Source organism: Salvelinus sp. IW2-2015, unplaced genomic scaffold, assembly GCF_002910315.2.
Source record: "Salvelinus sp. IW2-2015 unplaced genomic scaffold, ASM291031v2 Un_scaffold19, whole genome shotgun sequence".
Taxonomy (NCBI): Eukaryota; Metazoa; Chordata; class Actinopteri; order Salmoniformes; family Salmonidae; genus Salvelinus; species Salvelinus sp. IW2-2015.
Genome location: NW_019942505.1, coordinates 929,547 through 951,811, shown reverse-complemented (window position 1 = coordinate 951,811; position 22,265 = coordinate 929,547). Strand labels below are relative to the sequence as shown.

The following is a 22,265-nucleotide window of genomic DNA, read 5'->3' as shown; positions in this document are numbered from 1 at the left end:
CCTCCATCTACACATCATACCCATTTACTTTAGTCTCATTTAGGTCAACTTTAATTATGTACAGCGTTCATTTCTATTGCAGGTTTTACTAGAACCATTTGTAATCTATTTATGATCATGTTTTTGCTTATTAGGATCATACAAAATTGTATTAGTAATTGTTAAATTACATATCAAACTGGTTTCCACTTCCAGGCATGCACACACACAACTCAATCATAAATCAACTGTACTAGTTTCATATTGTTTAAGTCTTTTTTTTTTTTACTTTAATGAACACCAACTATTTTTAAACAAAAGCACAACAAATGTTCCAGGGAAAGAGTGACAATTAGTTTGATGATCTTCTCCGGTAAATGTTTTCAAAGCCACATCAAATTCTATATAGATATACTCGTTCAACAAGTCTGTGTGTAGATCTGTCATGTTAGAAACAATATTTTTAACTTTGCAGTGGAATATCACCCACTTCAGTGTAATTATTGCAAACCACTTTACCAATTTAAGGCTTCGGAGTTCAATAGCAGTGTTAAGTAAATCCTATCATTTCAAACTGGGCCAGTACATCATGAAAGTGTATACACTAAAATTTCCTGGTGTTAACTGCACTAAAAGGCCCAAGTAGTGTTGTTTTACTAATTCTTCAGAATAAATGAAAGTTTTTCCTCAACGTTAAAATAAATCACTGCATCTTATAAAAACAGGTTATTGAAAACAAGACGTAATTTTGTATATAATGTGGCAGATGAAGAAACAATTTAAATATGCATGTTTGTCGTTTGCCATACTATACATCATTCTGTAACTCCACATAGGGCTAAGAATACAGGCGACTGAAGGGGGGGGGATGGTATGTATCAAATGCCAGAGTAGGATGATGGATTGAGGGGGAAGAGAGTGGCGGGTAAGGTAACAATGAATATCGCTATTCAGATTTGTGGAACGTCTTTGCAAGAATGCTTGCATTAAACAGTATACATGTAGTACCATGCTAGCGCTGCTCACCTTTTGTCCTAACCGTTATTAGAAATGGAGATCAGTGCCATGAGTTCATTTAACTACCGCCAACAAAACATCACACGCTATATTAACCCCATTCTGCCCAGCTGTGCTCTTACCCAATCACAACACCTGTTGGGTAAAAACCAGCAACTGCGAAACGCCGATGGCAGGAAAAAAATAAAATAATTTGTTTGTACAGAAAACAAACAAAGTGAACAGCAACACAGGATATATCATATAATTCATGCTTTTTTTTTCTCTCCATAGAGTAGGAGCGGGTGATGARAAATTAATTCACAGTTTTCAAACTACGATGCAAGGCTGTGTGTGTATGCAAGTGTTCATGTTTTGCGTGTCGTAACTGTACGGGAGTGTGAGTATGCACTCAGACTTGGTGTGCATCTCAAATGGAACCCTATAAAGTGCACTAACCAGGGCTTATTTGGCTCAAGTCAAAAATAGTGCACCAATGTAGAGAATGGAGAGGCATTTGGGATGCACCCTGGGATAGCCATTTCGCAAATCATATCTGGGAGTGTTAAACCCCAGTAACCTAACTCATGTATCATCTTCCGATGGGCAGAATGGGGGTAACTACATTCCTTGTCAGACAAATGAATTTGCTTTGTTATTTATGTATAATAGTCTTTTCTTTTTCAACACTTGGTTAAATTCTTGGCTTGTTTGTTGACGTCATCGTCGTTTGTATTTTTTCTKTTAGAGAAATTAAGCCTGCTTTGAGTATGCTCGCTCCGTCTATGGACTGAGAAGGGGGGGGCCGAGGCAGCTATGATGCAGGGAGGTCCGCGCTGGAAGGGGGGGGGAGTGGGTTGTTCAGACCGGGGGAGCTTTGCGCTTCAGTAGATACTGGTGAATGTCGTCGGCATCGCGCTTGAGCCAGGCGGCATTCAGGAGAATGTTCTCGCAGCACTGCTGCACCGTGCGCTCAGCCGCCGGTGCGTGGTGGCTCTCGAAGAAACTCTGGAAGACACAAAATGGCCGCGTTTAGAATTGGAACRGCAGAAGTTAACTAAAATAAGTATAGCTAACATTTAACCATTTTATTGAGCGAGACCACTATATTAAAAGACGTATAAACCAATGATGCTCACCTTCACTTCAGCAGCCATTTTGTCAATGGCGAATCCATCCACAGAGAGCTGTGAAGAGGGGTGAAAATACAAGTGAGTTGGCTTAGGTCATTGGGCCAAAGGCAAAAGCTACCAGTCTTCCATAATACATTCCTCTTGTAATATATACAGAGCAGTCGGAAAGTATTCAGACCTCTTGACTTTTCCACATTTGTTACGTTACAGCCTTATTCTTAAATGTTTTTTTCCTATACACAATCATCTATACACAATACCCCATAATGACAAAGCAAAAACAGGTTTAGAAATATTTGCAGATTTAAAAATGAAAAACAGAAATATCACATTTACATACGTGTTCAGACCCTTTACTCAGTACTTGGTTAAAGCACCTTTGGCAGCGATTACATCCTCAAGTATGACGCTACAAGCTTGGCACACCTGTATTTTGAGTTTCTCCCATTCCTCTCTGCAGATCCTCTTAAGCTCTGTCAGGTTGGATGGGGAGCGTTACTGCACAGCTATTTTCAGGTCTCTCCAGAGATAATCGATCRGGTTCAAGTCCGGGCTCTGGCTGGGCCACTCAAGGACATTCACACTTGTCCTGAGGCCACTCCTGGGCTGTGTGCGCTTAGGGTCGTTGTCCTGTTGGAAGGTAAACTTTGCCCCAGTCAAGTCCCGAGCGCTCTGGAGCAGGTTTTCATCAAGGATCTCTGTACTTTGCTCCATTCATCTTTGCCTCGATCCTGACTAGTCTCCCAGTCCATGCTGCTGAAAAACATCCCYGCAGCAGGATGCTGCCACCACCATGCTTCACCGTAGGGATGGTACCAGGTTTCCTCCAGACGTGACGATTGGCATTCAGGCCAAATAGTTCAATGTTGGTTTCATCAGACCCGAKAGTCTTGTTTCTCATGGTCGGAGAGTCCTAGGTGCCTTYTGGCAAACTCCAAGCGGCCTGTCATGTGGCTTTTACTGAGGAGTGGCTTCCGTCTGGCAACTCTACCATAAAGGCCTGATTGGTGGAGGGCTGCAGAGATGGTTGTCCTTCCCCAGATCTGTGCCGCGACAATCCTGTCACTGAGCTCCATGGACAATTCCTTCRACCTCATGGCTTGGTTATTGCTCTGATACACAGTTGAAGTCAGAAGTTTACATACACTTAGGTTGGAGTCATTAAAACTCGTTTTTCAACCACTCCACAAATTTCTTGTAAACAAGAAACCTCCACAAGTCTGGTTCATCCTTGGGAGCAATTTCCAAACGCCTGAAGGTACCACATTCATCTGTACAAACAATAATAGGCAAGTATAAACATCACGGGACCACGCAGCCGTCATATCACTCAGGAAGGAGACGCGTTCTGTCTCCTAGAGATGACCATACTTTTGTGCGAAAATTGCAAATCAATCCCAGAAGAGCAGCAAAGGACCTTGTGAAGATGCTGGAGGAAACAGGTACAAAGGTATTTATATCCACAGTAAAACGAGTCCTATACCGACATTACCTGAAAGGCCGCTCAGATACCTGAAAGGCCGCCATACAAAAGCCAGACTACTGTTTGCAACTGCACATGGGGACAAAGATCATACTTTTTGGAGAAATGTCCTCTGGTTTGATGAAACAAAAATAGAACTGTTTGACCATCGTTATGTTTGGTAGAAAAAGGGGGAGGCTTGCAAGCTGAAGAACACCATCCCAACCGTGAAGCACGGGGGTGGCAGCATCATGTTGTGGGGGTGCTTTGCTGCAGGAGGGACTGGTGTACTTCACAAAATAGATCACATCATGAGAAAGTAAAATTATGTTGATATATTGGAGCAACATCTCAAGACATCAGTCAGGAAGTTAAAGCATGGTCGCAAATGGGTCTTCTAAATGGACAATGACCCCAAGCATACTTCCAATGTGGCAAAATGGCTTAAGGACAAAAAAGTCAAGGTATTGGAGTGGCCATCACAAAGCCCTGACCTCAATCCCATAGAAAATGTGTGGCAGAACTGAAAAAGTGTGTGTGAGGAAGGAGGCCTACAAACCTGACTCAGTTACACCAGCTCTGTCAGGAGGAATTGCCAAAATTCACCCAACTTATTGTGGGAAGCTTGTGGAAGGCTACCCGAAACGTTTGACCCAAGTTAAGCAATTTAAAGGCAATGCTACCAAATAGTAATTGAGTGTATGTAAACTTCTGACCCACTGGGAATGTGATGAAAGAAATAAAAGCTTAAATAAATCATCCTCTCTACTATTATTCTGACATTTCACACATTCTTAAAAAAAGTTAAAGTGGTGATCCTAACTGACCTAAGACAGGGAATTTTTACTAGGATTAAATGCCAGGAATTGTGAAAAACTGAGTTTAAATGTATTTGGCTAAGGTATATGTAAACATCAGACTTCAACTGTACACTGTCAACTGCAGGACCTTATATAGACAGGTGTGCCTTTCCAAATCATGTCCAATCAATTGAATTTACCACAGGTGGATTCCAATCAAGTTGTAGAAACATYGAGGATGATCAATAGAAACAGGATGCACCTGAGCTCAATTTCGAGTCTCATAGCAAAGGGTCTGAATACTTATGTTGTTGTTTTGAATAAAAATTTGCAAACTTTTCTAAAAACCTTTCTTCGCTTTGTCATTATGGGGTATTGTGTGTACATTGCTGAGGAATTRTTTTTTATTTAATCCATTTTAGAATAAGGCTGTAACGTAACAAAATGTGTTAAAAGTCAAGGGGTCTGAATACTCTCAAAATGCACTGTATACAGTGCCCTCTGAGGAGCTGAGGAAAATATGAGAATAAGAACAGTTAAACAATGCTATGGAGAAAAATTGCTTAATGAAAGGAGCCCTTACCTTGATGAGCCGTGATATGAGGAAGCCGCCCTGGTAGCGGTTGTGAAGCTCCTCCCAGTTGTCTTTGACAAACTTCCAGGCGGCTTTCCTTCCATGCTTACTGCTTCCGGCCACGCCCCCGATTACTGACACCGTGTCCTGGGGACGCACATCCTCCTGGGTAGGGGAAACAGAGCGGTCTGTTTTTGCCAATTTACATATATTCATCATGCTCATCCTATAAGCAAACTCCTATGACCAAAACAACTAGGAAGGCTACAATTACAAAGCTAGTTAACACCAGTGTTAACAATTGCACCGGCTATATTCAAGAAAGAATGCCATAAAAGCGAGACCAAAAGAACACAAGGTGTTAATAGAACACCAGGTGTAAATACTAATGTTTCTAGGGATTTCTGTTTTGTCTTTTATATTCTCCTGACAAAATAGCAGGAGCAAGTAACACACTCCAGATGCCAGGGCAAGAATGGTTGTGTGCACATACCGAGAGGGCAAAGGTGAGGACTTTCTGGATGAGGTCGGGGGCAGAGATGGCTCCCAGCACTCTCTCTATGCGGTTCTTCTCCTCCTGCATGTCAGCCTGCTTGTGAAGCTGAAGAGGATGGGAGAGATTAGACAGCAATAACGTGAGAGAAAAATATATACATATTTTACCTTTGTGACATTTATGGGACGAAATCAAATTATATCAATTGACTGTGATTAAAGCTTTATCTGTCACAGATTATTGGTGAGGCTCTAACGAGAGTCTAGGACATGGAACGAGCTGGTAATCCTGTTCATCTGACTGAGGAAATGTTATTGAAATCATTCATGATACAATATATGACTCATGATATTGAGGAGACTGATCTCCAACCAGCTGGCCTGGCTGGGGTGTATTGTCTCAGAACCAAATGAGCAGAAACAGGGAGGGACTAATCTGAATTTATCCAATAAGAAATGCTTGGCTTCGTTACAAAACATTTTGCTACGGTGTGCACTAGTGAATACACCATTAGCTGGTGTGACTTACCTTCAGCATTGTGTCCAACGTGGCACTGTCACCATGCTTCAGCACTGTTAAGTACACCTGAAGAGAAACAAAGACCATACACATGGGCATTCAATATGGTTTCATCACTTGATTTTACAAGAATTTTATGTCTTTGTCTCATCATAAACGGCATCTACTTCCAGTCATGATGGTACTAAATAACTATCATTAGCACTTAAATTATCKACAAATGAGAAGTCACTGTTTGAAAGTAGAATCAATAACATGACTACAGGCCCATTGTTGAAATGTTGACCACAATTGATTAAAATTAATGGACAGGTGAAAGCAGTACTGAAGAAGCGTCACCTAGCCAACCAGAGGCCTAGGTGGAGACATTATCAAATTGCTGACCAATCAAATCTTTTAAATTCACGAAAGTCATCAAGAGCCTAGGGTTAGAGGGCAAAGGTTAGTTTGGAATGGGGCCTTTGTTTATGTAACTACATGTTAAGAATACGTGTGTGTTTCTATGAATAAGTGTGTGTGTGTGTGTGTGTGTGACGGGGGGCAGAACAACTTACTGGGCTCCTGAGGTCTGCAGAGAGGATCTGCTTGCCTTCCACATGGTCTTTGAATCGCCGCCGGGCCTCCTCCAGCGTGGGCTTGTGTCCCGCCTTCCCCAGCTTCCCCAGAACCAGGCCCCTCAGCAGGGCATCCAGGTGACCTGAGAGGGGGGGGGGGGAATAGAAGAACCGGGGGCCAGAGAACAGAAGGGGAAAGGAAAAAAAGCGCCAGTCAGTCTCAAACACGTTAAAAACAAGCGCTTTGACACACTGAACTTCATCCAAAAAGACAGAATTTATCTACTGCTAGGCAATCCAGGAGCCAGTAAATCCATACATCACCAGCTCTGGGCTGATACCCCTACTACAGAAAACACTTGCCTAATTCCAAACCTGACCCTTAGCCCCTAACCCCTAGGCACTTGAGCAGATCTGAAAGGATCGTATAGGTGTCAGCAATATAACAGAAAATAAATAATAATAATAAATAATAAATAATAATAAATAAATCCCACCAACCCTATCAAGAGTGCAATGTAGTCTGATTACCATCTCTCTTACAACTATCCAACCCAATCAGAGCTACATCAAGTGACTTGGGGCTTAAGGCTGAGGATCGACTCCGGAATGACTCGGCAGCTCAGTTCTTAGCTCTTACCACCGGCCCCAGGGGGCTCACCTTCGCCCTGCTTGCATTCCCAGCCCAGCTTGAGGCCGATGGGAGTGAACAGGTACGATGAATCCTGAATCTCCTCGTGGAAGTCGGTGTGGGAGAGCAGGAGGAGAGCACGCCCAGGTTGCAGCTCAGGTCGCTCACACCGTGTAGTTGGGCTCGTTGACGAAGGCCTCCATCAGCTTCAGCACCTCACCGTGTGATCATGCCAGCGGCGACTGAGGAAGATGAAATGATTAATAGGATGAACATGGGGACAAGAAGAAAAGGAATGGGGGGTGGAGGTAGAAGGGATAGAAGAGAAAATAAAGGAGAGTAAAAGAGGAATAGAAGAGAAGGAATATGAAGAATGAGGGAAGAGGTGAAAGAGGAATAGAAGAAGAGAATATGAAGAATGAGGGGAAGAGGTAAAAGAGGAATAGAAGAGGTAAAAGCAGGGGAAAAGTTGGTAAGAGTCACAGTATTGTGATGTTATGTACCAAGTTTTTTGTAATTGAGCCCTGAATGAATGGGACAAAGCTTTTGAGGAATAGGATAAAGCAGGAAAACAAGTTGATTAGATTACACATTGTTTATCTAACGTCTACAGTAAACATCTTCATAAGAGGCTTTGGTGAGAAAAAAGGCCAAAGAATCAATGCTTAACAATTCACATGACATATCTTAGTCGAAGAGCTTAATACTCATGGGTGCTGAGGGAGAAAGGAGAAATATCGTTACCCAATCATAAGTTACGTTTACATGGCCACAAAACAATAACATGTACAGGTAGGTAACTGCCAAAATAATGTAAACACGAGTAAATGAGGGATACAAAGTATATCGAAAGCAGGTGCTTCCACACAGTAGTGATGCGCGRGTTGATCCGTGGGGTTGGTTTAGGCTCATTAAATATTGTATAGATGAAGGGCAGGTTGAATAAAGAGAAAATACATACAAGTTTAATTTATATATCTATAGGCTACATTGASGTTTTTCCYTTCATTCTTTTTAGGCCATCTGGCATTTGTACGTAAGCCTATAAGCTTTTGGGCCTAACTGTACACGCACCAAATAGCCTACATGCCAATCACCAAATACTTTTGGGAAMGGACAGAAAAAGTGAATGTCRGAGTTTAAATAAGWGAAATGCGGCAAAATGGARGTGAAAATAAAGAAAAGGGAGGSCCAGAAAAGTAATGTTTGGGGCACTATACATATTCSACAGTCAARACAGGGAACTTTAGCCTACTGTTCAGATGGATTAAATGGAAAATGAAATCTGGAYACTGACTGTAGGTCTAKAACCTCTCACATAGCCTTAATATTAACTCCTGCAGAATTAAGCATTTCTTGCAGCACCAAATGCACATTTTGAAATATGTGGAGAAATAWGATTTCTTTCAGCATCTTGAGAGAATGCGAATGCAGTTAGGGGAACATCTGTAGAGRTGCTCTCTTAAAATCAGCATCATAAAAGCTGATCATATTTCCTACCACATAAAATATGCATCCAAACCGAACTGAAAACTTATCAGAAACATGTTGGGGCGTTTTCACAGCTTTCTACTTCCTTACAGCCGGTCAAAACGACAGAGAGCTTGGGTCTATAAGGTTCCATCTGCAAAAAGATGATTGATATAAGATTTTTTGTACTCGAGGAGTCGCACACAAACACAAAATTTAAAAAAATTCATGGCACATGAGAAACCTGTCCGATTCACGCCTCTGAGTGGACTAATCCATTGTGGAGGCCGCGGGGATGGCACACTAGTACATTTACCCTTAATTCCCATAATTTATCGTCTATAATGTTTGGTTACAGTTATTTCTGTTAATGCATTCAATATATTATTATTACAGTCTTACCGTTCTCATTCTAGGAGTGGGTATGTTTGCAAAGCGCACAACGTAGGCTACACTCGAGAGACAAAAGTTTCGGTTCATTTCATTCCATTTACAAGTTGTCAATTTATTCATTGTCCTTTGTTTGAAGCGCTCCTGTCAATTTTGAGTAAGGACACGCAGCTGATTACGCATAGAAGTAGGACTAGGACTAAATGTAGGCCTATAAGTGATCTGATACCATTTCTGATTGTCTTAACTTGCCATCACCGTGGAGCTTCTCAAAGTAATTTCTTCACTTCAAACTGCAAGTAAACAAAGTATTTTTACATCCATTGAGAAATACAATATTTTCCTCAACGTACCTATTTAAACAATCTTTCCAGCTCTCTCCCTTTCGATTATYCTACCACTCAGCATGAAAGGGGAAAGAAAGTAAAGCTCAGATCCGGTGGAAACGTCATAAAATATGCCTTCCTGATTACTTCTTAGCCCTTGCGCAAATAGTCAACAGCTGTGTGTCTGAAGCTCACTGGTGCAGGAAACTGAGGGCCCAGAATATTTTACACAATGTTGCAAGCACCAGCTTTCGGCTGGACCAAGTTCATACAATGTTTCAAGTTCCTTGCAGACAGGCAAAGCCAATGTGATTTATAGGATTTTTTTTTATATTTTTTTATATTTTTTTTATTTTTTATTTTTTAATAAATCAGGATATTTTCTACCTGCAGGTTGCAATATAATTTTGGGGCTTTATGTAGGCTATTTTTACATATTGGCAATAGAAGTTACTTTTAGAATTGTATCATTTTCATTCATTTAATTTAGATTCAAATGTGCATATGAAAATCACAGGAACAGCCTAAACCTGAGGCCCAAGCTCTCCAAATAGCCTACCAAAATGTCAGATTTATATATATATATATTTTTTTTAAATCAGAAACACATCTAAATTAGGCAAAAAKAAATCCTACACCCCTGTCAAAAAAAAACATTCCGCGGTCTGACTGTAGCCTACAGTACAGCGCATTTCCTATATTTTCAGATTAGGGTCCGGCCCATGGCCTCTTTTTTAATACATATAGTCGTGCAGTTGCGGATGACCCACGCACCACGACCACAGATGTGGTTCCTGAGTTAATCAAGCAATTATCATCATGATGATTAGGGTAATGTATAAAAATGCTGGGCAGAGAATTATTTTGGCTACCACAGCTATAGACAGGTTGGCTGACAACATCACAAACAATGACATGTGTGCATCGATGTGTCCAGAAGGCGTGCGTTGTTATGATTCTGAAGGGTCAGATAGCGAGCAACAATGACAAGAAGCTGCCATGTGGGGAATCGTAGGTGGTTCGCTTCAGCTAGTTGTATCTTGTTTTGACTGATGTCATGGCTATACTAATATGGCTCAAATTCACTAGCTATCTAACCAACAACTATTTGAGAGACAACACRTGCTCATTGTGCAAATGTATGTTTTCAATAAACATTTGGAGACTAAATATAGTTTACGTGTCAGTCTAAACAACCCTGTCTGTTCTGGCCCATAGTAGCACACGCATTGGTTTGGTTGCTAAACAACCAATCCAACTACGCCCCCATAGGATGACAATGCCCCCAACCACAGGGAATAAGTAGTCACTGAATGGTTTGATGAGTATGAAAACTAGGTAAACCAGGGCTGTCCAACCCTGTTCCTGGAGAGCTACAGTCGTGTAGGTTCACTCCAGCCCTAATCTAGCCAACCTGATTCTAATAATTAGCTGGTTGATAAGATGAATCAGGTTAGTTACAACTGGGGTTGGAGCAAAAACCTACACTGTTCTGGCTAGTGGTGGCCYAAAAACAGGGTTGGGGAACCCTGATGTAAACCATATGGCTGTCTGTCACCAGATCTCAAACCAATTGCATACTTATGGGAGATTCCGGAATGGCGCCTGAGACAGTGTTTTCCCACGACCATGAACAAAACACCAAAATGATGGAATTTCTCATGGAAGAACAGTGTCGCACCCTCTAATRGAGTTCCAGAAACTTGCAGAAGCTATACCAAGGTGTATTGAAGCTAGTGRTGGCCCAACGCCCTATTAAGACATTTGTTATTTTTTACTTAACACTTATTTTTCTTAGAACTGCATTGTTGGTTAAGGGCTTTTAAGTAAGCATTTCACTGTGGCGCATGTGACAAATAAAATTTGATATGACACTATGTTGGGGTTTCCTTTACAACATTAAGCRGCTAGAGTTTATTTTAGGGGAAGCTTTGACCCTGGGCTTCCTCAAAAATGATCTGTTTATACACCAAAGGTTGTGTTTCTTTGCTACTGTAGCGCTAGGCTAGTCAGATGGGGCCTTGCTATATGGAAGAGGAAAGAAGCGTTTGTGGCAGAAAGGATTTTTGATTTTACGGTGACTTTCAAGCCATTCCCTGAATATGATTGTTACAGGAACTGACCCTTTCCCTGTCCATGACTGACTTTATATACAAGCACCATTACCATACATATCCAATTTATTATTGAGCGTTAGCGTCGAGCTAAAGGGCATGCTGGTGTAGTGTTGACGGTAGTCTGTGTCACTCACCAGGGAGAAGAGGTCGTTCTGCAGGCCCAGACGGTCAACAGGCAGCAGGGTGAGGTCTCTGATACCAGGCAGCAGGCTCTCCAACATGGCCGAGCTGTACTGGATCCTGTAGAAGCCCACTGTTCCTGGGTTGATCTATAGGGGGAGGAGGAGGACAGTTGAATAGCCTTGTTGCCAATCTGTTTTCTTCCACTACTTTGTTGGCGTCATGCCAAACCATTTGCTGTTCCAAACTTGTTAGCTAAAGCGGAAAATAAATCTGCCTAACAAGCAAGTGTGGAAGAAAGCCCTTATATGCTTGAGTGACACCCACCCAAAAAAATAAACAAAATGATCTATTCTAGCCATAAAAAGTGCAGCTTAGCATTAAGGAAACAGGAAGAGATATTTTCTATCCCTTTGATCAACTCCGTACATAGATCATTCTCTGTTCTGAATGGCACACTCATAGTTTCACTCTCCCTACCATAGCCTTGTGCAGTGGTTCCCAACCCTTTTCAGTTACTGTACTACCAATTTAATTTTGCTCTGCATGGAGTACCCTTGAAGTRTCCCCTTGWGCATTTTAGCAGTAGGCCTATGGTCTCATGAGTTTTATCAAGTACCCCTGTGGATAGGCCAAGTACCCCTAGGGGTCCTAGTTCCCCTGATTGGGAACCACTGGCCTTGTGGATCCTCTTTAGCATTGCTAACTAGATAGGGACTAGCCAGGCTATGCTCCCACTCAAGCAACCACAAGTCCCAATCAAGTGGTTATTCTTTAATGGTTCTCAGTTCCCCAAACTTACTTYGACATTAATGATGTCCTTTCAGTAAACAGCAATTTATATGGTCCATTCACAAATCCTGACCCTCTAGTGGCCCCTTCAATATCCAACTGTGTGACCTTTTGACCCCTTTCAAAGACCTTCAAGGGTCATGGTTGGCTTAACTTCGCCGACCCTTTTGGTCAGGTGATTGGTTTACTGAACTCCCAATGATCTCCCACCCGTTAGTAAACACTAAACAGACTCAGAATCATGAATGTTACGGCCCATTCACAAACGTTTATAATTCTCCAAGCAAGCAGACCTTCAWGGTCATGGCTCTTGAAGCGAGCATTCTTGTATCCATTACACTTTTATTAGACAGATTTCTAATTCCCTAAACATGCAACTCTGTATAAGGGTTATAGTACACATTTTAAGGCCTCAGTTTTCAACTCAATTCTATATTAGACAGATGTAATAGGTGGAATTTGGTTGGCCTCACCTTGACCCACTGGTCAGGGCTGACGTTGTTGATCGTGATGGTGGTCTCTGGGCTGTCCAGCAGCACCTTGAGCTTGGTACAGCCGGGGTCCTCACCGGTACAGATACTGATTGGTACCATCCAGTTAGGGCAGTCCTCACCTGGTGGATGATTGACACAAGCAAGAYCCAATGAGATGGAGCAAAGTAGGAACTTTGTCTCATGTAGCTAATAAGTGACAAGTAGTGAACCAGCGATTTGTACTTGGCTTTTTTTGTGTTGATTTATTGGAAAATATTATCTTACCATTATGTGGTCCACTGGCACAGAATTTCTTCTGAGATATCTTGAGGATGCGATCATCCCCTTGCTACAAAAACAAAAAGTATTTGATTATTTAATACACAAACAGCTATATCCACAACAGAGAGATCCCCTCTCACAGGACATAAAACAGTACATTCATATTGTCCAAAGACAATTTCCATTGTGGTCTATTTACCTGCTCCTGGTCCACTACGATTATAGGGAAGCCCATCTGCTTAGTCCAGGAGCTCATCACCAGGGCGATGGGTTTCCCGCTAGCCTGTTCCAGACATTCCCATAGGTCCTCTGGGAAAGGTGGTGGGGAGAGAGGTGGTCACCAACCAATTACAACGCTCAAATAACAATCTTGTTATAATGGACCAGACAAGCCATTATAAATTCATGACATTTATAGGAGACTTGACAGTGTTACCTGTTGCYGCATTTTTATGTTGGAACTTCAACAGATAGGAATGCATTCCTTTCCTAAAATCCTAGAGACAGAAGAAACAAAAAAGGTTTACAAAGAAAGCTAGAATATCAAGAAAAACATCTGAGATGAAAATATACAAATAGTTAACAGAGACACTTGTTCACGGAATACCCTTTTAGCTAGTACATGAAAGAGAGCTTGACTAATTAGTGGACAACATGGCAGTGTGCCTGGGCAGCMGCTCCTCACCTCGTCTCCTATGTAGTTGTGCAGCATACGGATCACAGACGCTCCTTTACTGTAGGATATGGCATCAAAGATTTCATCCACCTCCGACGGGTGGCCCACGTTCACCTGCAGTACAGGGGATCAGTCAGTTCATGCTTTCAAAACGCGGTACGAGGGTCGCTTTCATCTGATAGAGATACCTCACGTACATTCAAATCTACTGGAAAACTTTGGTCCAGTACACACACACACACAATCTTGCAAATTTAAAGCCAACACACCTCGATGGGATGACTGTTGTCCAGCGCATCCAGGTCCAGGGCGCGGGTGTAGTCGGCAGACACAAACTGTGTCCAGATGTCGTAGTCAGGGAAGCAGTGGTCCACACAGAGGTACTCGATCCATGATGCAAAGCCCTCGTTAAGCCACAGATGGGTCCACCATTCCTACAAGGCAAAAGGCGATCATATTGACTAAAACATACTCGGGACAACAATGTATACGCCAACGCAATTGAAGAATGTTGATCATATTATTTAATCTTCAATAATGTAATGTCCTYCTGTCATTGACCAGGAGAGCGCTTTTAGTTTCTACATAAGCAGTAAAGAGCGCAGTGGTCGTTTACCATGGTGACCAGGTTCCCGAACCACTGGTGAGCTAGCTCGTGTCCCACCACCAGGGCCACCCACTGCCGTGAGGACGAGCACGAGTTCTTCGGGTCAATCAGCAGCGCCGTCTCCCTGGGAAACRAGGTCAAACAGCGAGGTCAACTCGAAGAAAAACAAGCGCAAAAGTGATTCATTTCACACTCCCCCTAGTGGTATCATGCATTAACACAAAAACATAAATAGCATATAAAAAAATATAAAGAAATCACATACATTTCCCGCTAGTGGTAATCAAATAATATTTTTGTGGAATAACATGACTGGCAGGCTAACTGTGCATCCTCTCATTAGTTGCAAATTTAGCAACATTACTTTAGATTTACCTGTARGTAACAAGGCCCCAGTTTTCCATGGCACCTGGAGGGGGCAGCACCAAGCGTGTTAGATCTTGACTATAATTCCTATTTTTCGTCAAAATATAATAATTGAAATAGAGTCATTTGAATTGTACTTACCAGCAGCAAAGTCAGCGATAGCTATTAGATCAATTTTAGGCAATGGGTAAGGAACATTGAAGTAGTCATTGTAGAAAGGTAAGGTCTTTACAGCAACCTGTGAGAAAAGTAGATGGAAATGATATCTAGTTTTTTTTCTATTTTACACTTGATGCCAATAGATTGTTGTGCTAGCAGTAACTGTCATTCATCAATATGTGATACATGACTAGAGTTTAGTACTGGTCTAACCAGTATCCAAGTTTAAAAAGGGGTAAAAACAACTCACCTCTAGTGCAAATTTCCCTTGTTCCGCCTTTCCGGTAGGCGTGTAGACGCGTACGGTCACGCCGTCCGACGATTGGCCTTCTACAAAGTCGTATTCGCCGATGACGAACGCTACAAGGTATGTGGACATAATGGGGGTGGTGGCGAACTTCACTTCCAAAAGGCTGTCATCTTCTGGATGTGGCTTTCGATCGATGACATTCTGTGTCATTGAGGACAAGGGCATATTAGTACGGACAGAAAATGTAATCAGAAAGTCATAGAGTCAGCAATGCTTTTGAAGAATGAGCTCATAGCCTTTAACAGTCCACAGGGCAGACATCTTGGAAAAACATACTAATTCAGTTGAATTTTGAATGCCAGCAGACTAATTCTTGCAGCTAGATGGGAGGAAATGCAGTGACCCAACAAGACCGTCTTATGTTACATAAGCCAATGTTAGCAGAGCGCAACAACAGAGTAGCGAAATGTGACTCAAGCTGTTTGGCGTCCCCAGGCAGAAGAGTTAGTGTGACACGTACCATATTTGACAAGGCTACTCGTTCCTTGGGAACTATCAGAGAGATGTCAAAGGTGGCTTTGATAGCTGGCTCRTCCCAACAGGGGAAGGCCCGGCGAGCGTCCGTGGCCTGAGGAGAGAAGAGAAGAGGAGAAAAGACCATAGGAGATTAAGCGAGACAGAGTGGACAACACGTTTCACAGCGTGTTAGGTCAGGCAAACATCCTGGAGGGTGTCAGAGGGCTACTCCAATGACCTCTAGTGAAAAATGAAAATAAACAACATGCCGTATATAGCATCTGGGCATGTCATTTCCCCGCCACATTTTTTCTAAAGATAAGAGATTACAAAGTTGAATTATCAAGAATCTCCAACAATGGTTGCTAAAACATTCAGCCTATAGCCAGGGTGTGACAATCCTCAAACATTGTGGTCAAATGGCAGTCACATTCCTTTTACACTATTTCAACATGGGTTAAGCAATCAACTCTGCTGCCTAGAGAACCTGTACTCATTATGGTAACAGAAGTAATGCAGGACAGGAGGAGCGCCTAGTTACTGTACCTCGAACTGTGTGACAGCAGCATAGCGGATTTCTCCTGCAGGAGTTGCATATTTACTTCTGTAGAACCCTTTCATTTTGTCATTCAGCTCCCCAACAAAGTCAATCTTCAATGTACCGGATCCTGGGAAACAGGTGCAAAAAAGCCAACATGTGTTTATTCAGCCTTTACTACAATAAGAGGTTTGTTTTTGTCAAACACCAGGAAGAATAATTAATGGCAGAGAGTGGAGGGTTCATTAGAACCCTAAAAAGCCCTGTAGCCATTCTGGTTAACGGCAAGTCCTTCAACTTACCTTTCTGTAGAGCACTAGGGAATGACAGAGTGACTTTCTCGTCCTCATTTTGATAGTTGAATCCTGTAGCATTAATTTCTAAAGAGAAGGGAAAAAATGCAAGGCTGATATTCGCTGCCATAACATACGAAAATAATATACAAATGTGCCTAACAAGCCTGGAAAGCAGGTCTAATCAGGAAATAGAAGAAATACATTGAATATATAAAATATATAATAGTTTGTCTATATTTAAGAGAAAAATGAAAAGACAATTGACAGAATCTCACCCTCACCTTCCCCTCCCTCTGGTACAAAGGATGCTGTGATGATGTCGATGTCAGCACAGTTCATCACAATCTGATTAGTGGCCAAGGTTAAACCTGGAAAACGACAGAAACACAACTACTAAGTAAAATCGGGACTAGCAGACCTTGTATATAAACCTGGTATGACATAAGAATGCCATATTTTTAATTTCTGTAAAAAAAATATATGTATATACACACCAGGAGGGTGTCAGAGGCTGCTTTATAATAAAGCTACTCCAATGACCCCAGTGAAAATAAACAAAATGCCGTATATAGCAGCTTGGCATGTCATTTCCCCCACATTTTTTCTAAAGATAAGAGATTAAGTTGAATTATCAAGTATATATATATATACAGTGGGGAGAACAAGTATTTGATACACTGCCGATTTTGAAGGTTTTCCTACTTACAAAGCATGTAGAGGTCTGTAATTTTTATCATAGGTACACTTCAACTGTAAGAGACGGAATCTAAAACAAAAATCCAGAAAAATCACATTGTATGATTTTTAAGTAATTATTTGCAATTTATTGCATGACATAAGTATTTGATCACCTACCAACCAGTAAGAATTCCGGCTCTCACAGACCTGTTAGTTTTTCTTTAAGAAGCCCTCCTGTTCTTCATCATTACCTGTATTAACTGCACCTGTTTGAACTCGTTACATGTATAAAAGACACCTGTCCACACACTCAATCAACAAGACTCCAACCTCTCCACAATGGCCAAGACCAGAGAGCTGTGTAAGGACATCAGGGATACAATTGTAGACCTGCACAAGGCTGGATGGCTACAGGACAATAGGCAACAGTTGGTGAGAAGGCAACAACTGTTGGCGCAATTATTAGAAAATGGAAGAAGTTCAAGATGACGGTCAATCACCCTCGTCTGGAGCTCCATGCAAGATCTCACCTCGTGGGGCATCAATGATCATGAGGAAGGTGAGGGATCAGCCCAGAACTACACGCAGGACCTGGTCAAAACCTGAAGAGAGCTGGGACCACAGTCTCAAAGAAAACCATTAGTAACACACCAAGCGTCATGGATTAAAATCCTGCAGCGCACGCAAGATCCCCGCTGCTCAAGCCAGGCATGTCCAGGCCCGTCTGAAGTTTGCCAATGACCATCTGGATGATCCAGAGGAGGAATGGGAGAAGGTCATTTGGTCTGATGAGACAAAAATAGAGCTTTTTGGTCTAAACTCCACTCGCCGTGTTTGGAGGAAGAAGAAGGATGAGTAACACCCCAAGAACCCATCTCAACCGTGAAGCATGGAGGTGGAAACATCATTCTTTGGGGATGCTTTTCTGCAAAGGGACAGGACGACTGCACCGTATTGAGGGGGATGGATGGGCCATGTATCGCGAGATCTTGGCCAACAACCTCCTTCCCTCAGTAAGAGCATTGAAGATGGGTCGTGGCTGGGTCTTCCAGCATGACAACGACACGAAGCACACAGCCATGGCAACTAAGGAGTGGCTCCGTAAGAAGCATCTCAAGGTCTGGAGTGGCCTAGCCAGTCTCCAGACCTGAACCCAATAGAAAATCTTTGGAGGGAGCTGAAACTCCGTATTGCCCAGCGACAGCCCCGAACCTGAAGGATCTGGAGAAGATCTGTAGGGAGGAGTGGGCCAAAATCCTGCTGCCAGTGTGTGCAAACCTAGGCAAGAACTACAGGAAACGTATGATCGCTTAAATTGAAACAAAGGTTTCTGTACCAAATATTAAGTTCTGCTTTTCTGATGTATCAAATACTTATGTCATGCAATAAAATGCAAATTATTTACTTAAAAATCATACAATGTGATTTTCTGGATTTTTGTTTTAGATTCCGTCTCTCACAGTTGAAGTGTACCTATGATAAAAATTACAGACCTCTACATGCTTTGTAAGTAGGAAAACTTGCAAAATCGGCAGTGTATCAAATACTTGTTCTCCCCACTGTATATGGGCAGTCATTCTAGAGTCCCTCAACGATAATACTGCCTCGATATAATACTTCTAAACTAGGATATTTTTTGTTTTTCCTGCCATAAGCAAATCCACTATAAGGGTAAATCTAATCTGTTGTGTCAGACAGCAGCGATCAAGTGGCTCAGTGTCACCGTGAAAACATTGTGGCTTGTCAGGGAGATCGGAACGGGAGCAAAAGATGGTTTGGAGAGAGGGAAAGAAAGAGACATCCTGTAGGGCTTCTGACTAGAATGCAATGTGATAGCGGCTCATGTGACGGTCAGCGTCCGACTTATTGAGGGCGGAACCCAGCAGCACACTCAGATGCAGCTTTGAGAGAGTAGGCTAGGCCCAGTTATTGACGGTTGGGTGCTGCCGTAGTTTATTTTGATACTCAAATCGAGAGCTGGGAGGTTGTAACCGAGAAGGCAGGGATGTAATTATAGAGCGCGCTCGGTGATGGCACGGTGCCACGTCGCTATGCATCTCATTGGCTATTGTGCGGTTATCTGACAACTTTTAAATCATGGGCTGGCTTTGTCATTAACTTGGCTAATGAAATTATAGCATGTGCATGCAAATAACAACCATGCAACTGACAACACATAGCCCATGTATTGCAGTTGAAATTGCCCTACTTGACAACTATTTGTCACTTAAACGCCAAGAGCAGCCTAATCAAGAGTAGCCTTTGATCTAGCCTAATTTCCTTGGAATATGCTGTTCACCAACTACGTAATACAATGTGCCGTCCTCCTATGGATAGGCTACCAAACATAGATCAGTGGCACATAGATAACCATACAGTAATCTCTTAGATTTAGACAATGTTTGTGTGGCAAGAACTAAAATAGTTTAGCCCGGCAGTGTCATTGAAATACAGCCAGTGTTATGTCCACATGATGACAAGTAACTTGTGTTCGTAGCCTGTGTTCTGAGATGAAGATGGTGTATGCAAACATCCGAGGGCAATATACGCACTATATTTGGCACCAAATATGACACCCATTAGAAACTAATCAAATGAAGCAAGCAAGTCTAATACACATGTGGTGTAGTATTAGGGATGGGCAGTTAACATATATGCCAACAGATCGCAACAATGCCTAATTTATCATAACCATTACAGATAACAAATCCTAATTTCCCCACACAAAGTTTACAAAATATTAAGAACACCTTCCTGATATTGAGTTAAACCMCCTCCTTTTRCCCTCAGAACAGGACCAATTCGTCAGGGAATGGACTCTACAAGGTGTCAAAAGAGTTCCACAGGGATGCTGGCCCATGCTGACCCAATGCTTTCTACGGTTGTGTCAAGTTGGCTGGATGTCCTTTGGGTGGTGGGCCATTCTTGATACACGCGGGAAACGGTTGAACATGAAAAACCCAGCAGTGTTGCAGTTCGACACAAACCGGTGCGCCTGACATATTTTGTCTTGCCTATTCACAATCTGAACTGCACACATACACAATCCATGCCTCAAGGCTTAAGAATCCTTCTTTAACCTGTCTCCTCCCCTTCATCTTCTACACCGATTGCAGTGGATTTAACAAGTGACATCAATCAGGAATAACAGCTTTCACCTGGTCAGTCTAGGTGAATCCAGCGGAAAATAGGCAATCCATTTATAATTTGTGAAAACTCATCATTTGGCAAGGAATGTAGTTTGTGTATCCCACCAGATACATTTTTATAGGCATTTATTTATGTAGACCTAACAGGAGCTTGTGATGCGCACTCAGCACGCCTGTGTGTAGGAAGCAGTCAGAACGCAATTGAGCGAATGAGACATGGAGGGGAAAGGGAATTTTGGGAGAGAAACGGTGTGATGTTTGGCTTGGTTTCTTTTTTGTTGTGTCCCGCAAGTCAAAAGTTGTCTTTAAGACAAAATGTTCGGGTAGCCCAGGCACATTCCACCAAATAGTTTCAGTATATWAAAAAAATGAATCTATGGTTAAAGAGCGAGCTTTGAGAACTCATGCCCATCCGTATGTAGTAATTGGTTTACACCAACAGGCAACGATTAGGAATCATTTAGCCAAATTTGTCGTACATATCAAACAAGATGAGTTCTGAATGTTACACGTCACGGGTGTTGCGAATGTCTAGTGTTTTGTCATTTCATGGTCTGCTAACAACACGCTTGCCAAATAGGTTAACAGAGGCGGAAGCTGGGAGGTCTTCTCTAGCAGGAAGACATTTGCTAGCTATGATTTAGCAAACATTAGCTCAGTTAGCAAGGTAGCACTAGCGCGCATGCTAACTGGGTACGCTGGCATAAAACTAACGTTAGCATTTAAGCTAAATACACATCTTTGTATTGACGTTGATCATACTATACATTAATTTCAAGTGAGATGTAGTAGTGACTATTAGCCAGTTAACGATTTGCAAAAATGACAGCGAGCTAACGTTAATGTGCATAACTATCTAACTAACTAGTATTAACAGTTAACTAGCGAATGACGGTTCAGCTAGGTAACGTTAGGTAGCTAGTTACTCTGGACAGTACCATTCAGAGCAGGTAAAGCGCTAATTTATTTTCAACCTAGCTAAAGTGAGTTAGGCTAGCTGTTTGCCACTACCATCATGGGCTAGTAGATAACATTAGTTAGGAGTTCGCGCTAACGTTAGACGACTAGCTAGTTAGCATTTTGCCGTTCGCCATTCGAACGTTGTAAACTAGGCARAATAGATTACACAAGGGAGTCCCCGCCATGCACAAAGTACTATACAAATGATCTTTCAATTACTTCACCTACCTTCACAATCGCCTCTAACTTGCCCTCGAAAGTGAAGTCGATGAGGTCGGGCTTCAAGCACAACCCGTAGTTGACGGGGTAGACGTCAGTGGGCAACCTTACGAAGGGCCTCCTTTCAGGCATGGTGTCTGTATTTTGTCTGGTAGCGCTTGCGAAGAAGGTGCTGCTGTGTATTACTCGGAATTTGATAGTTCTGAAGTCCTGCAAAATGGGATTCGACAACAAAACTGGATCTTGGGGAATGACTCGTTTTACGAATGACAGAGAAACCCGACGGCCGAGAACTAGCAACATAAAATCCTTAGCTAGAAATGTTGCCAGCTAGAGTCCTCCCCTCTCACTTCAAATCCACCGAAACAACGTGTGTAGGAGCGCAGTATGACGAGGAAAAAGCGCCATCGCGTTGAAGCGGAGGAACACTGGAACAAGGGGGTGTGTTCAATATTTTTGGTTTTAAATTAGTTTGTTTGTCAATTGCAGTCACCTTTTATTTCTCCAAAAATATAGCTATATGTTATGTAAAATATTTGACATAAATCATAATTGATAATTACATGCTTTCTGTTTGTGGCATTCCTTACTAGTAGTAGTAGTAGATAGTAGCATAAATAACAACAATTAATGAAATAATCTGCACTCTCTGAAAATAAGTAAGAATTTGCATCAACAACAGGTTGTTTACCTTGTTATGTTGTGAACGTTTTTATGGTTGCCTAGTAGTGAGTGTG

General features: G+C 42.1%; 1 protein-coding gene across 1 annotated transcript; it reads right to left on the bottom strand.

The window, feature by feature from the left end:
- Positions 1-703: 703 nt before the first annotated feature.
- On the bottom strand, positions 704-21,926 carry LOC112067983 (puromycin-sensitive aminopeptidase). The gene is given in 25 exon segments (XM_070437995.1): positions 704-1,983; positions 2,115-2,162; positions 4,954-5,109; positions 5,438-5,545; positions 5,969-6,025; positions 6,514-6,656; positions 7,175-7,276; positions 7,279-7,311; positions 7,314-7,386; positions 11,582-11,716; positions 12,833-12,972; positions 13,118-13,181; positions 13,314-13,423; positions 13,551-13,611; positions 13,800-13,904; positions 14,060-14,224; positions 14,407-14,521; positions 14,773-14,806; positions 14,905-15,001; positions 15,173-15,373; positions 15,693-15,800; positions 16,235-16,356; positions 16,529-16,606; positions 16,804-16,890; positions 21,534-21,926. Coding segments are annotated over 25 exon segments (2,787 nt in total). The 5' UTR covers positions 21,832-21,926; the 3' UTR covers positions 704-1,836.
- Positions 21,927-22,265: the final 339 nt, after the last annotated feature.